Raw genomic sequence first — 17,523 nt, 5'->3', positions numbered from 1 at the left:
CTCAAGAATTTTAGCAGTTAATAAAAGTAAAGACTACAATAGATTCATTGATTAGCGATTTAACGATAATTCACTTGAGCATTTCGCTTAGAAAACTATAATGTATCTAGATAAAATATTGAACGGCATTCCTTGTTTGCTAATGTGGCATTGATTACTTCACAAGTCATTTATGCCGTTATAATTGTATCTACCCTCTTGCGATAAATATAAATTACTTCAACTAGTCAAAAATTTAACTAAATTGTAAAAAAAAAGTCATTGTTTTCTTAAGCTTAACCAAAGAAACTTTTATATCTGAAGACACAGTTACAATTACAATTCGTTGAGATCGTGTATGAATTTCTGCAAACTTCGGGTATATGGTACATGATATTTGACATCATCAACCATTAAAGTAATTTGTTGTTAGAAAACATAAGAAAGATCTAAATTTTGCCTTAGAATTGCCATGGAAGTTATAAATTAGAGCAGCAAGCGGTACTGCAGCGGGTAGAATTGCTTCACAATACAGTAACAAGGAATTGCGGCTTTCTCATATGGATAGGTGAACACACGAGCATAGAGGGAATCGAGATAGCTGGCCATCTGACTAGGAAAGCAGTGACCACAAAGTCGATAGAACTCAAGTAATTTTTGCAATGGGCCCACACATCAGCAAAAATAGCTTCGGGAGGGAATATTGAAATGGAATCGGTAATGGCAAGAAATGTTTGGATTTTACCACGCAAAGTTATTTCAAGCGAATATAGAGGTACGAATGGGTTGCCTGCTACAGACTGTGGAAAACTTGGACGACGGAAACCCGTCGATTCTGCCATGTTGCACGGTCACACAACTCTGAGTCTATCTATGTTATTGTAATGAACTATAGGAATAAACAATATAAATAAAGTAGCAATTCAAGCAAGTTTAGGGAAGCTTTAACCGCATAAGCAAACCTTGGTAAAATATATATTTCAAGCCATAATAGACCAGGAATAATGAAATATAATTTACGGGCGATATGAGGTCGGTTTATCGGACGCTGGTTGAATTTTTAAGAGTTCAAAACGGCTTATCCCGATTTCGGCCAAAACTACGAGCCCTATGAAAATCCGGTTTATGGCAACATGCATGATTAGTTGAATCGATTTAGCCAGAAATGCATGCAATGTGAAGGGTACTATAGCTTCGGTGCAGCCGGAGTTAATGTTTATTTAAAATATTTATTTTTTCGGCTTATTTTGACTGAATGTCGAAAAAGCACCTTAATTTTCAATTCAAAAATATTCCGAGAAAATATCAACTAATAGTCTAATAGAGAAAATACATTTATTTATAGCTGCTCATTAGTTTCACCTTTTCTGAAAAAATGAAAATTGCAGCTACTCAAATACGGCTGAGGGGCGAGTTTTGGTGCGCGCTTAGCACATTTTTCATTATCAAACCCGCTCGATATAAATAAAGAATTTACCTGCAGGCCGTCACAAGTACTATGCGTTTTACCACACATGTACATATTGTAAATACATAGGCGCATATATTTATACACACATATGTACATATGTGCTTACATATATGCCTACTTGCGAATTCACACCAACAATGGCACAACTGCCAGTGAGCTTGAGGTCAAGAAAATTCATTTTACAAGGTTGTCATGTCGTTGCTCGCCTAATGCACTCACTTGAACAACAACAATAATTGTGACAACGACAACTGCAAATACGATAACCGATACAGTAGGGTTGCAACGAAGCTTTAAAAGTTGAGCTCAAGTTGCGGTGATAATTTATTAGACGATTGGAAATAGGAGGACAAAAAACAAAAAAAAAACAAAAAAGAATGTGCAGAAACGAGACTAAACGCAGCACACCACTTCTCATGCTCCGAATGTCACATGTGGACTATGCGAACCCGACCATAACCGGCATTAGATGAAATGCCGATGTCTATGCTATAAGTTGATGCCGGCTGGTTGGTTACTTCGACGGCGAAACCGTCTCTCTTCCAATTAAGTTTCAATTCAGCTTGTAATCACATTTTCGCTGTAGAAAAAAAGCTAAAGTACACGAATGAAATATATATATAGGTATATGTATATATATACAAGTATAGATAAATAGATATATGGACCGTCAAATTCATATATGCATAACTGGGTTACATGTAATTTTATGCAAGTGTAAGTAAAATTGTATATACACACTCATATTTATATATCGTTTAAATATTGAACCGTATCTAGAGGGGTTAGAATTAGTTCAACCAAATAGTCGTAGTCGTGTGTTGCGACGTCAGCGCACTCGTATTCGTATATTTAGCACATTAATTTATAATTATTACCAGCAATACTTTTAAAATTGCATAATTGTCATAATTGAGAGGCAATTTATAGACTGTAATTCAGCTTTATGATGGGTCATTGCGCCAAACGGTATACAACGGGAATACAAATGAATAAAATGAAAAATAAAAATTATAATAAATTAGTAAAACAAAATAAATATTAATTTAAATGAAATAACATTAAATTTTCTGTTATTGTTGATTACAAAAAAAAAAAAAAATGGATAAACACAAAACAATGAAAATAGTCATAAACAAAGCGCTAGTGTTGAAAAGTTGATAGTGATGTGACTAAAAAAATATGGAACTGAGTTGAAAATATGACAGAAAACAAAAAAAAAAGAAAAACGTTAACTTTGATCGCACTGAAGCTATAATACCCTGCCGAGTTTCGTGGAGATATCTCTTCAACTAAAAAAGTTGTCCATACAAACACTTGATTCCGATCGTTCAGTTTATATGACAGCTATATCCTACAGAGGTCCGATCTGAACAATTTCTTTGGAGATTGTAGCGCTGCTTCGGATAATATTCTCTGCCGAATTTCTTGAAGATAAAAACGTTTTTTATACAAGGACTTCATTTTGATCGTTCAGTTTGTATGACAGCTGTATGCTATAGTGGGTCTTCGAATTTTTTCCCTCTGAGTGTTACAAAATTCCTGGCAAACTTAATATACCCTATTCAGGGTATAAAAGTATGGATATTAGTGAAAAAATATGGCAGAAAAAAAAATATAGGCTTTAAAACAATAAGAACACATTTTTTATTGTTCATCATTGTGCGAAAACGATGTATATAAGACAGCGTTTTGTCCTAATTTTTTTTCATAATGGAAGAGTCAATACAGATTTTTTTTAGTTTATAAGAGCTGGCTGAAGCTTTTTTCACCCTAGATACTCTTGAATAATAAAGAAACAGTTAACATATTGTATATGTATTCATAAGTTAAGTATCGCCACCGTGTCTATGTCAGAGAAAATAAATATCGTTGGCTTGCACCCGTAGTAGGTAAGGCAACTGTTATATAGTTGCCGGTCTATTGACCTGGATATTATTTCCATGTGTTTTATCGCGTATGTCCTTTGACCTGTGTATAGTTTTACATTTTTATACTCTGGGAGTATAGAGTTAAATACGTATATGGTATATACATTTTTAGGATGCCGATAAGTGTTGAAATTCGGGTGAATCTCTGTCCATCCTTCCATTCGTCAACCGAATTCGCATAGGAGAAATATTTTCGACGCCTTCTACGACAGTGTAAAAATAGATAATATCGGATTATAATACCGTCCAATCCCCATATAATGGTTGAGTTGAAAACTACTAAAAGTGCGATAACTCACTAGCTAAACCGTCATACACACAAAATTATACATCCAGGATGGCACAAACAAGCTTAATAAGAGCCAATATCAAAATTGGCCACCATTAGGTGAAAGCCTATATATCATGAAGTAACATAGCAACTTCTTTCATATCCGCTGCATAACATTAATTTGACATAAGTATGTTATGTTGTGAAAATGGGCGAAATCGGACATCTGATCTTTCACTTTACAGTGTAGAAATCAAGTACCGAAAAGGACATCGGAAAATAAAACTTTGTCCAAAGAGTGTATTTGGCGCATGGAAACATACGTCTAAAAATTGTCGAAATCCGATCATAACTATTCAAGTCCGCAAATACCGTATATGTTGATATAAAATATAGATAAATTTCTAAAATATATTATTTAAATTCAAAGAACAAGTATTCTTGCTAATAATGTGCCCTTGTGCCAAAATGGAGTAAAATCAGGTCAAAATTTTCCATAGCCTCCACATACCGTATATATGTGTCACTATGTACATATAGAGTATATTAATAAAATTGAAAATGAGTTCTCACATATACTACGGGTGCAAGCCAACAATATTTATTTTCTCTGACATAGACACGGTGGCGATACTTAACTTATGAATACATATACAATATGTTAACTGTTTCTTTATTATTCAAGAGTATCTAGGGTGAAGAAAGCACCAGCCAAGACCTTACTATATACCTATATATACCCTATATACTGATCGACTTTTCACCTGCCTCCGAACCGTTTAGGTGGGACAAAATGTGTGATATTTTAATAAAATAATGTGGGTAATATAATATATATAATCAATTCCGAGCTTCGAGTTGACATTTTGCAGAACAACTCAGATCGATTCAGAGAACCAGTGCGTAACCTGCGTAATTTTATTTTGATTTTACTCTTTAATATTGTAAAAAATTTTAGAAATATAAATGTTTATCTATTTTATTCGATTTGTGGATTATGAGCCGCCCGGCTTTTTGTTTTTTGAGCTATTGTCATCATTAGAATTTCATAGATTATAATGACGCTGCCATAATTTAAAAATCACAAATTTATCTTTATCGGAGAGATGAGAAAACCAAACGACGTAAAACGGGTTTTAAAGTACTGAATAATGTAACTACTTTGTTAGTAAAGGCAACTTAATTACTCACATCATAAAACGAGCTAAATTGAATATCAAACCGATCCATATTTTTACGACTACAAACTGTATAGGCAACTTCAGCCAGTAGATAATTAGAAAAAATATCTATTTGTGTTTTATTAAACAGTTCAGTTATAGTAAAGATGCTTCTAAGAACGCTAAATCTAATAATTATCATCTATGTGTCTATTTGTTTTTCAGCGCACTACGTTTTATGTGGAACAAATGAAAATATTTTGGTTTTTTTATGCTAAGGTACATTTCAAATTTTATAGCAATTAATTAATTACTAAACATTAGAATATTTATTAATCATTAATTTTTTTATTCAATATAGACATTAAACTAAGCACTTTGTTCTACATTGCCGTCGTGATAACAGCTTCATAGACAACGCAGCACGAACTCTTTTGAGTTTAGGTAAACAAAATGTAAATAGGTAGTATGTTATTGTTTATGAGATAAGGTGCAGTCACTCTTAACCTAACGGCCTCACCCCAAGCTATGAGACAGGCAATCCTTGATTCATCAATTAATAACAAAAAATCACAATCCCCACTTAGATGCCTGTATGTACATATGTACATGTGTAAAAAATTATAACAGCTTTGCTGTCTATTTTGCTGTCAGCTGGTCGGTTATCAGCAAATATTTTGCATACAAACATTCACCCAAACTCGTGTTCTTGCTGCCAGCAGAAACTGGTAAAAGCCGGCCACGTGGTGCCTCTACTGTGCTTATCTACCAACACAATCAAAACAAATCACTGTCGCAGAGAAATATATGGCTAAATGCATGTGGGTACACAGTCACTCACATTAGAACAGTAGCAATTGACTAGAGTTGAATTTATAGTCCCACCATATGGTGAAAATGTTACAAATATTTTGTAATTGGTTCTGTACTAGTCCAAAAGTAATACAGTAGGGCAATTAATGCCTCGGTATTCTATAATATTGTGTAGTGCACCAATCAGACACACCTCATTTTCGAAAAAGTGCAAAGTGAAGGAAGAAAATACGCATCTGATTTCGTCCCCACATTATATACACCACAATTCACTTGAAAAGGTACGCAAATTTAAAAGCACATTTTTTGAGTTGTTCATTAAAACACCGCATATAAACAATGCACCGCATACTGCAATGTATTTTTTTTATAATAGTTCCGTCTTTTAAACTAAGCTAAAACGGAGCTTCTGCGATGTCTAAATAAAGAGATATAGGCTCGAATCTTAAAAAAACATATGTACCTATTAAAGTGAATCGGAGTGTATGTATGTAAATTGATATATTAAATATTCCTCAAGAGCTTAAACTCTTGAACCTAAGTAAGAAATAAATCGATATTATGACAGTTTTGTCTCGTTACTTTTTATAGCCTGGGTATATTAAGACAAACTGGCGGATCAAAGTCAGAATAAAAATATGTGTATACCCTTTTATGCTATAAAAAAAGCACTTGTGTGGGGTATTAACATATAGCTTTGCAGCTGCAATCTTCACAATTACTATAAATATCTGACAGTTTGTTTTCGTTCTTGTCTTGAATCCAAAAAAACATCATACGTTAAAGTCTATCTATAATCTCTCGAAGAAATATTAAAGCATAAAAACCTCTTGTCTTTGTCTCTCGTGTTTTTTTTTTTAAGTACATCCGAGAGTTGAAATGAGATAATTCAATATACCTACTCACAATACATACGAGTTTGGCCTAATATATTTAACAACGCATTCAATCGTAAAGACTTTTGAATGTGTCTCCAGATATGATTGCGAAAAAGGATTCTGAAACCAATTTCCAACCCTATGTACGTTTTACGCTCAACATATTCAACAACACCCAGATCCCGAACATGAATACTTAGAGAAATTACTTCCTGGAAGTCCGCCAAATCGAATCCTACCTCACCACCTTCTACCTACCACACCAACCTTTTTAAAATGTGCCGTACACGCTCTGTAATTAAAAGTCTCGGCAGATGGAGGGGCGTGGCGTACATGGCCACCTAAATATCTCATAAATAGCATTTAATTGTAGATGTTTGCAAATATCTTGCCTATTCGTAAGCAAACATGCAAACCAAAGAAATGTTGTAAAATGAAGTAGATACTGAATTTGGCTATAGGGCCAAAGCTTTTTGGCCGTGTGCAGTGCGCTACGCCTTAGTAAATGTGAGTTATCAGGCGTATATTATTTACTCGTGATTGTAACTTTTCTTGCATGTGTGTTTTTGTTTTGCGTCTCGATTATTATTGTTACAATTATGTCTACATATGTACAATGGGCAATAATCATTTCAGTTGTATTTGCATTTGTGCCTACAATAATTGCCCATTTTGTAATCAGTAATTGAGGTCTTACATTAGCGGGCACGTATAGACACACACATGTACATATTCATATATATATAAACAAACACAACCTATAACGAGTGTTTGCATGAATATATTGAGGCAGTGTTTGTCTTGCTATTATTGCCACTTAATAACCATTATTTGCTTAATAATCTAATTCAATAAAGAGACTTTTAATGCAAAAAAATTAAAAAGCAAAAAATTCCATGAATTGAGCTTTTAAATGAAAACATTATTTGGAAAAAAGGACACAAAAATACCTCAAAACGTCGAGAGAGTTTTACTAACATCAAAAAGGAGAAGATCAAAAATGAATAAAAAAAGAGCAGAAAAAGTTTCTAGCTTCAAGAAATTAAATATGAACTCGCATTGGAATTAACAACAGTGTTTCAGTGGCCAGAGGCCAAATTCAAAATTTTTAATACCGGAAATAAGAAAAAAAAATTAATTTTGTTAGCAAAGAAGCTATAATACCTTTCACAAATACAAAACATTCCAAACAAGAACTTGATTTCCATCGGTAAATTTGTATGGCAGCTATAGCTTCGTTGCAATAATGCATGTCAAATTTCGTAAAGATATCTCGTCAACTAAAAAAGTTTTCAAGGACTGAATTTTGATCGGCCAGTTTGTATGGCTTATAGCTGCTATAGTGGACTGATCTAAACAATTTATTCGGAAAATGTACCGTTACCTTAGAAAATAATCCATGCCGAATTTCGTGAAGATATCTCGTTCCTTATACTTCAGGACAGACAGCTTTCGAACCACATTGAGTTGTTAAAGAAAACGTAATTGCAAATATAATAATATGGCGAGGACTCTTAGAGAAGAACAAGCTATTTAGTAGTGAGTACCAATAGTTCACAGAGAACATGAGAAAACCGCAATTCATAACATATACAGGAGAGATAGGAGAGCAGAACCATTAACCGCATAATTCGATTGCGAAAATTGAGGATTCAAATGGAGAGTGTGATGTCACAGTTTCGGTGAACCGGATGAAGTGAGTGGCATTTAAATAAGCCGCTTTAAAACAGGCTTGTGATGTTCAAAACGGTCTTTGGATTTATAAGGCTCTCTTCACTCTTACCTAAAACCTCTTCTCATCGCATAAGAATAACATTACTATAATTTTAAGCAGCTAAATACTATAGATCGGTTATATAACTGAGATGCAGTAACAAATTGTTATTAAGAGCTTCAAATTAATTATAAATAAGAATATTCTACTACTATGTTAATTTATGTAGATATACGCGGACAGATTAGAAAATTTTCCTACGAACACCGAGTAAACTTGTTTCACCCAGCGCCTACTCAGCGTCATAGCTATGCAAGTACAAGTGTGGGTATGCATTACTAATTCGATTGCATATAAATTCCTTGCAAATACCCAAATACAACAACAAGCAACACACCCACTCGCTACACACATTTTCCATATTCAAATTTATTGTATATTAATTGCTAGGCTTCCGACGACAACTCCCTCCGCGCCTGCGCACCTCCAGCAGAACATACTCTCGACTCATTACAAATGTAGAACGCTAAGGCAGCCTGCTTGAATGCCGATGATCGCATCGCAAGTGGACATTAGGTGCGATATTCGCAATATTCATAAGTGAGTCTATATCTATTTACATTGTCAGATTAAATTGCGCAATAAATTCTACAAGTAAAAATATGTGAGTTCATAAAACCGCAATTCAACTCGCAAAGTGTATAATCTGTAAAATCGCATTTAAATTTCGAAATTGTTTTCATTCTTGTTTATTTACATTTACATACACAAATACAAAGATATGCAAATCGGGGCTATGAGTGGGGGCGGAAGGTGCATACAGTGTGGGAGGGGGTCTTGTTGGTGAAGCAGCTAACAGATATTTTCATGCTTTTTGATTGACGCAAAGTAAATTTGAGAAAAGCTTATCACATCCGGTGGTTAAACGTTCCCACAATAGGCGAAAGACATTCGGGACTGATGGAACAAAAGGTGTGGGTGCTCTTCATTTGTGCCAAGCGATGTTATTGGCCGAGAAACCAATAAATGTTCGAGCTTTTTTATACAAATGGAATGTTGGATATGCTTAAGTGCTCGGATTGATTAAATAAATGTACAGTCTTTATAGCCAATGACCTTTTATTGTGACTTGAGTCGCTTTTTATTCGTTTACTACTGATCGTTATCTGACAATCAGATCATAGGTAAACCAACGCTGACGTCTGTACGAGTAAAAAGTCTTGATATTTTTCGTAGAGAGTAACGAATCGAACACTCTAACACGGATTGATTAAAGAAACGCACATTCATTATATACAATAACCTCCTTGCGACTTTCAACCGTTTACTGATTTATCTGGTTCACTGGCTCTTCAAATTTTAGCGCTAATGCAATAGACAATCATGACATTTTTTGGTAGAGAGTGCGAATCGAAAACTCTAACACGGATTGAATAAAGAAACGTACAATCTTTATAGCGATGACCTTATGTTGTGACTCGAATCGCCTTTCAACTGCTTACTGATTTATCTGACACTAAGATAATAGGTAAACCAGCCTACGAGAGTAGCGAATCGAACACTCTATACCAACCAATAAGTGAGCAGAGAAATTACGAATTGAAGACAGCTAATAAAATCTTAATGTGGATTAGAGCGAATATTTCAAAGGCTGTAGTCCTAAAAAAAATACTCAAAGCGATTACTGTCAGATATTTCTGTACATATGTTAAAATACCCGCGTGGAAAGCACATAGCCGTAAAACCCAAAATTATAAAATTGTATTGGATTAAACATTAGCATGCAATCAGACCTAATAGAAATGTTGCAGTGGCTAGCGACATTACAACCAAAGCGCTAATTGCTACGACATGACAGTTTGATTGTATAATATTTGTGAAATTCAAAAACATCAACAAGAGCCAAATATATTAGACGGTCTTCGGACCTCGTTACGCCAATTAACGTCCATATGTAATTTGATTCAATTTCCCTAACTAGTCAAAATCAATTTTCACTATTAGCAAAGGCTGTCACACCCAACCCAAGTAGATACCCACAGGGTGCGATGAAGAGTCGTTAATATTTTTTATAATCACACAATCATATTTGGCTTTCGATTTGAAAAGTAAGTTAGTTTATCATGAGTAAACAGAATGATTTGTGAAAATTAATTTAAATGAGTATTAAAGAATTCCCTTTTATGATCACACTTGTGCAAATTGCATTGTGAACTAGTGAATACCTTATCGTAATTGCAGTGGTCTAGCTTTTGACAAAATTCTGCAAATTAAACGCATTAAGGCATTTCTGATTTGAAATGAGCTAAAGCAATTAATCGCATGCACCAAAAGTGAGGTCTGTCTCGATCTGCACGAAACATTTCCGGTATTTTACGAATTAACATCCCCTACACATACACACAAACATATGTATGTACATATATATATATGCATATATGCGACTTATTTGAGCAGGTTGTTGGAAGCCATCTGTGCCTTGTCTACGAAGCGTAAAAAAGTGTGGGGAAGTGAAAACACTTGCTCGGAACATTTTTGTTTGTTTGCCTTCTGATTGAAATGCCTCTTTAATTGGCAAGTAAACAAACATATACATATATATACTTGTAAGTAATATTTTTACACACATATGGCACTAGTGTAGTTGTGAAGTAAGTGGGGACTCTGTCAACTAATAACTCATCAAATATGTGTTTACATAGTCACATGAATGCTTTTATGATAAGACGACAATCTGACGGATCGAGTGGGCAGTGCCGCTGGACGGGAGCGGGCGCTACAAATGCGATTATTCTATTTCTCAACCGCCGTACGTTTGGGCGCTGATAGTGGAGGTCAATTGGTTGCTGTTGTTGTTGATATTGCGGTTGTTGTTGTTCTCATTATAATATGCGATAGACTGTGGTTTCAATAGAGCGGGCAGACTATGGTTCAGCAGTTGCATTTCTAGTAAACAAGTTGATACATACATATGTATAAACACATTTATTAACATATGGCAGCACAATAATAGAAAAATAATAATAATATACAAATTTTAATTACGCCGACATACTGAGAAGCTGAAAAAGTCTTAGCAGCGCAAGGGGTCTTAAAACGCATGGTCATACGTATTTAAGCTCCTTCGCAAATTCTAGGTAAGAATGCTCGACACAAGAAAGTATACCCTTTACAAATAAAGAATTTTCCATACAATAACCTGATTTGGATCGTTCAGTTTCTAAGGCATCTATATGCTATAATCGTCCAACATCTTCTTGGGGAGAAAAAGACGTGTACAAGATTGCAGATCGATATCTCAAAAACTGAAGGACTAGTTAGCGTATATACAGACAGACGGACATGGCTAAATCGACTCAACAAATAGACTTAATCGCAGATGATTTATACTCGTATACCTATATTTTTTATAGAAGCTCAAGCTTTTCCTTCTGGGTGTTCCAAACTTCGTGGCTAACTTAAAACACCCTGTTCTAGACATAAAAGTAAGTAATTGCTATTTTAATGAGCAGCAAATAATATTATCTTTTCGCCACTTATAATTTTACAATTAAAATCAGAGCATCATACTGATATATGTAAGAAAGATTTAGAAAAAAATACGTATTTAAAAATGTTCATCACAGATATCGAAGTGAGGCCGAAAAGTTAGTTCGTTGCAGTGGAAAGTAGTGATCTAACCAGTTTTCGTCAAATGGACTCAGTAGCAGGCGGCTTTAATTGGCTTAATATTTCACCAAAGTTTTTCATTAACAAAATCATTTCTATTTACTTTTAATTAGATACTCGTCTTGTTAGAAAGTAGGGACACAAGGTGCTGCATTTAGCACTGGTTATCTTGTCTCCTCCTTTTGAATTCGACTTTTTTTGCAGAAACTGGTTGTTTTGCAGTGTATAAAGCTGCATCGGCGCATTGAGAGATGATTTCGCCGAGTTCTTTCAGTATTGAGTTTGAATTTTCTGTGTTTATTTTTTTAAAAAAAAGTAGGGAACCTCGAAATGGATCACTCTTTATAAGGACTTCCAAACATCCGTTTAACTATATACCTTATATATTGATCAATCTGTGGAGTATTTTATTGCAATCACGAGAGCATCTACTTCTGGTAATCATTTATCGTAATACCAAAACTGGATCAGATTTTTTCTAGGCTCCCATTTGTAAGATTTTCAAACTTTCGGTTGGCTTTATACCGCATATATCGGTTTCAGCGTAGATTTGAATTGATCATTAGGTATACGAATATATTTAGAAATTTTCATTCAAGGTATATTTACGGTGGCACGTTTGATCATAGCTTTATCTTACAAAGTTTTCACAATTTTTTCAAGTATATAAACACCGCATTTAAGTAGAAAATAAGTTAAATAGAAAGGTAAATAACACAAAATCAACAATATAAATCTTATGGCTTTGAAAAGCAAGTAATAATGCAATCTAAATAGAGTATTTTTAAACAAACAAATATTTGCTATACTAATTTTAATGTTACAGATATAAAGCAAAACAAGCGACAGCAGCTGAGTAAAAACTAGGAAAACGTGATTTGAAAACATATGAACATTCGCAAACAAAAATAGCGAAATAATGAAAACAACAAATGGTTATAAACTGAATAGTAAAATTTAAATGTGTTGCGTATAATGTAGTCCTTTTTAGAGCGCACTATTAAATCAAACGGAATTACACAAATTTACAACCTTATATAAAATTTTTTAAAATTTTTCATATTTTTTTAATGTATATGGTACACCTGTTACTTAATATAATTTTTTGTAAATGTGCAACTCGTACTCACCCGACATGAAATGCAAAAGAATCGATGTAATCGGATACAATACTGGACTGTATGTAATGTCGGGACAATCATAGCCCAATACATTCACGATGCGATCGGCTACTGAACGCCCAGTGCGTGTAAGATGATAGGTTAGACAGTGAGCGGGATCGACGAAGGCGGGTAGCATTATGGGTTTTTCAGAGAGCTCCGTTGTGCCAAAGACCTGGAATTAAGAATGGAAGTTAAACACTACTTCACACACTATCTTATCATTCAGTATCAAAATGTGGTGAAAATATACGAGCTTTTCAGACTGCATGAAAGAGCTTAAGCTCACTTTTGGTTGAATGGTTAATAAATGAAATGGTCGCATTTGAATTAGGGTATTTCAAGGCATTATTGAGACGTCGTTACATCCTTAAAAATACACCGTATGGTGTGCTCTGTGGGCAGAAGGAATCATTGCTCTATATTTCTTAAAAAATGAAGTCAGAGCCTTGATTAATGACTTTTTCTTGGCTCAATTGGAGGATGTTAATGGGACGACCTTTCAATCCAACAAAACGGCGCTACATTCCATACAGCCAACGAAACCATCAATTTTTTGAAGGAAACCCAGCTGCGGCGGCCACTTGCCCGAAATCGTTTTCAAAATATAACGGCAAACCCTTATCTTAATAACAAATACATATATAATTCTTGACCATAACATTAAATTATATTCGTTTTATTTCTTCTTGAAGATGAGGTGTCTAAAAAAAACACTATTTAGAAATCAATTATTTTGTAGTCAATGCTCTCATTTACATATTTACAGATACTATATATTTATATGTGATTATACAAAGTACAATTTCTCTTACCTGATGCACCATGTCCCAATAGAAACCATCCAACATATTCTGCTTCGTCTGATGTTGAGCGCATAGTGCTGGCCACAATTGTGCACGAATGGGCGAATTAATAGGCCATGAATTCTCACGTAGAATACTCTTCACATCACGCTTCTTGCCCTGCTGGAGTAGCTGTTGGATTTCAGTGAACGAACGCAACGCTGGTTCTTTGCCTATAAGAGCCAAGAAAATAAAGAAGGAATAATAATTGTAGTGGGTATTACAAAACAGAAGTATAGTAAATGCAAACTACAAGTATATGAAATACTTCTAATAAATACATATGACGCATGGCATTGAGGTAGGTCTTACGAAAATTTACGGAATCACGCAAGTTTCTAAAGATATCTTCATTGAAAGAAAACTTGCCATTGGAATATGCGCGCATAGGTTTCGAGTCGGGCGTGTTTACAAAAAAAATATACTTATTGAGTACTGTTTTTACACATTCGAAAAGTGCGATGGTATCAAAACACTTAAGCTGATGAGATAAGCAATATTGCGTTGGTCAAATGGTGATTCAAATATTGCCGGTGCACGTTGGGAGGTTAGGAGGTTGACAAATCACCTTAAAAAGCACTGCAAATTACTCATAAAGTGCTTTATTTTAACAACAGATGTCAATGGTAAATGCGAACTGCAATCTAAATACACATATGGTCGATAGGTATAATAAAAAATTATAATAAACATATAAATAATAAAAGAAAAATAATAAAAGATTAAAATAAAAAATCATTTGGTATTCACCGACAAATGTAGACATGTTGTTTGTCATATGCAAATCTACAAAAATTCGCAAATAATGAAATCATAAAATCATGAAATTTGAAGACTGCGTCAGAGTCTTGACGTTTAAACAATGGCTATTTTTTTTGTGGACGTGACTCTTATCACATGCACAGAGCCAATTGAGGCTTGGGGGTGTGTATGACGTTGATAAACGTACGAAAAAGTTACAAGTAATACATACATATGTACATACAAATAAACATAAGTATATACAATATATATATATATATATATAAATGCATTAGACTATTTGTACTATTTGTAAGCAAATAAATTAATTAGATGCACAAATTTGTTTAATTAACTGTGAAATATGAAAAATAGGGAGCCATTAGAAAGGCAGATTAGGTGAATCATTGGCATTTAGTAGTAAGATTTTGTCTTATTTACACTCGATACATTTGTTTTCGAAAGATAAACTAAACACATGTATATCTACATACTAGGGCTCTTAAAGTTATTCGAATAACCTAAAAACCGATTATTCGAATATACGGTTTGTAAGCGTTCGTATGAATATTAACCGAATAATACTATTCGAAAGTCGTAAGGTAACGACGTTGTTCTACTGCGAATATTCGAATAGTTGCTCTGCTGCGAGTATTTAAACAAAAGAAAATTCTTTGAAATCTAAGTCGCCTTAGATTTGTGTACAAAATTTTATTTTTGAATATTTCACTTTTTTCAATAAAATCGGAAAATAAATAAACGCTTACTAATCGAACAGTCGACAACGGACCGGATAGCCGAAAATGAGCGGTTGATCGAATAGTCGACGACTTACAACTATACTAATAGTGCAAAACGAATATTATTATTCAAATAATGATCTATCTGGTTAATTCGGTTAGTCGAATACCAACAGCTTTACTACATATGAATGTACACATGCATTAGTTTGTAAGATCCTTGTGGGGAAACATAAAAATATTTCTAATTTCAGAATGAAAGTGCTAAAAATACTAGATTTACACGAAGAGTGATGCGTTATTTTATTTTAGTTCAAAATTTTCAAGATTTTCGAGAAAAACCAACAGTTAATTGTTTATAAAAAATCGAAATTCCACAGTCACTAGTTTTTCGTGATTTAAAAAAACTGTATAAATTTCATTGAAATCGACCTAGCGTTTTTCGAGCTCCAGTGGTCACCAGTTCAAAAGAAGAGTGTTTTGAGAAAAACGCATTTGTAGTTTTACACTTCGCTTCGCCGGTTACAGCTGCTGCTAGCTACCTGCTTTTGATCGTTTCAGAGCGCGCTTAACCCCTTTGCTAATTATCCCATAATTCGAAAAGTATTTGTCGGATTTACTTCAAATTTTCGAAGAATATTTTTAAAATATGTATTATATAATACTTTGCATATTTGATATTATTAAATGCAAAAAAAAAAACGATTTTTTGAAAACTCTGACTACACCTAACCTCATAATGAACACTTACGGATTAATCAGACTATATACTTTTTTAGCGGCATTCTCAGACAATATTCAAGGTTAAAAAATTAAAAATATATTTCCCCAATACTTTTAATTTTAAGCCTCTTCTGAAATTTTTGAATAATATACTATGAAATTAGATTTCAGAGGACAAAAACAAACGCAAGCGAATTAATAACAAGTGCAATAAACATCAAGGCACAATTTTCGTCGCTGTGTTTAATAGTTCTATAATGAAAGCCCAAAAGTCATGTGGTGGTATATAGATTTATGATGGTCTCTATCTGGTGCTGCATGGAGTGATAAAATCTGTACTTAGGTATACATACAATACATATAGATGGCGTCACGGCATATCTAAATCAATGAAGCAAGTGCAAAATTTTTTAATGATATCTTTAATAGAAAAATTAAAACACGATTGATTTGTGCCCAACCCAAATTCCATAAAAGTTAAATATTTTATCTTAAATAGCTGAGCAAACGCCATATAATCGAACGAAATCCGTACATGTGTACATACATATGCCTCCATATATATAAATACATGCATTATCTGACTGTCCACATGTGTGCTGACAAACAATTATCGAACCTGGGGTATTGGTCATATGCAGCAAGTAAATTGATTGCTGATGGGGATGTATGTACATGTGATACTTACGAGATAAAAATATGAAGTGACAAGGCATACTTACGAGTAGGTATGTACATATGTATATATATACTCTATAAGATGTGCATACAGACTTGCGTATATAATATATAAGTTGAAATGAAGTATTTTTCATTTGAATGGTTATAAAATAATATAACCTAAATATTTGAAAACATTACATACACCTAGACACATATGTACGTATATAAGTACATAGAATCTTTTAATTACTGAATATTAATTTTATACCCACGAAGTATGTAACACCCCACCATAAAGTATATAAATGATCAACGTGACGAGCTCAGTCGATTTAACCATGTCCGCCTGTCTGTTTGTATATATGCGAACAAGCCCCTCGGTTTTTGAGAGATCGATTTGAAATTTTTCGCACATATTCGGGCGACATAGCATGTAGCTGCCATACAAACTGAACGATCAAAATCGAGTTCTTCGATTGAAAAACTATTCGTTTCGCGAGATATCTTTACGAAATATGGCATGAATTATTGTCCTACGCAACATCTAGGTATGAACCCTTTTTTGTGAAGTGTTATAAGTTTACGAGTAGTGTACACGAAGCAATGTATGTTATTGTATATTGTTCACTTGATTTTATTTTTATTTTTTATGATAAATTTGTTAAATGATTTTTCATCGATTGAAAACTTCATATGTTTGTCAGCTGAGCGTCACTATCACACGCCAGCGATATCACTTGATTAATGATATAAACAAAACTCAAT

General features: G+C 33.8%; 1 protein-coding gene across 16 annotated transcripts in view; it reads right to left on the bottom strand.

Moving 5' to 3' along the window:
* Positions 1-17,523, bottom strand: part of sky (GTPase-activating protein skywalker) — a 127,912-nt gene that overhangs the window by 13,059 nt on the left and 97,330 nt on the right. For all 16 annotated transcript variants that reach the window (XM_070106262.1, XM_070106270.1, XM_070106268.1 and 13 more), the window contains 2 exons: positions 13,862-14,064; positions 13,017-13,221 (listed from right to left, as the gene is read on the bottom strand). In XM_070106262.1, coding sequence (XP_069962363.1) covers positions 13,017-13,221; positions 13,862-14,064 — 408 coding nt within the window. The remainder of the gene's footprint in view (positions 1-13,016; positions 13,222-13,861; positions 14,065-17,523) is intronic.

The sequence above is a fragment of the Bactrocera oleae genome, chromosome 3 (assembly GCF_042242935.1).
Source record: "Bactrocera oleae isolate idBacOlea1 chromosome 3, idBacOlea1, whole genome shotgun sequence".
Taxonomy (NCBI): domain Eukaryota; kingdom Metazoa; phylum Arthropoda; class Insecta; order Diptera; family Tephritidae; genus Bactrocera; species Bactrocera oleae.
Note: the sequence above shows the minus strand (reverse complement) of the source record. Positions and strands in the feature narration are given on the sequence as shown.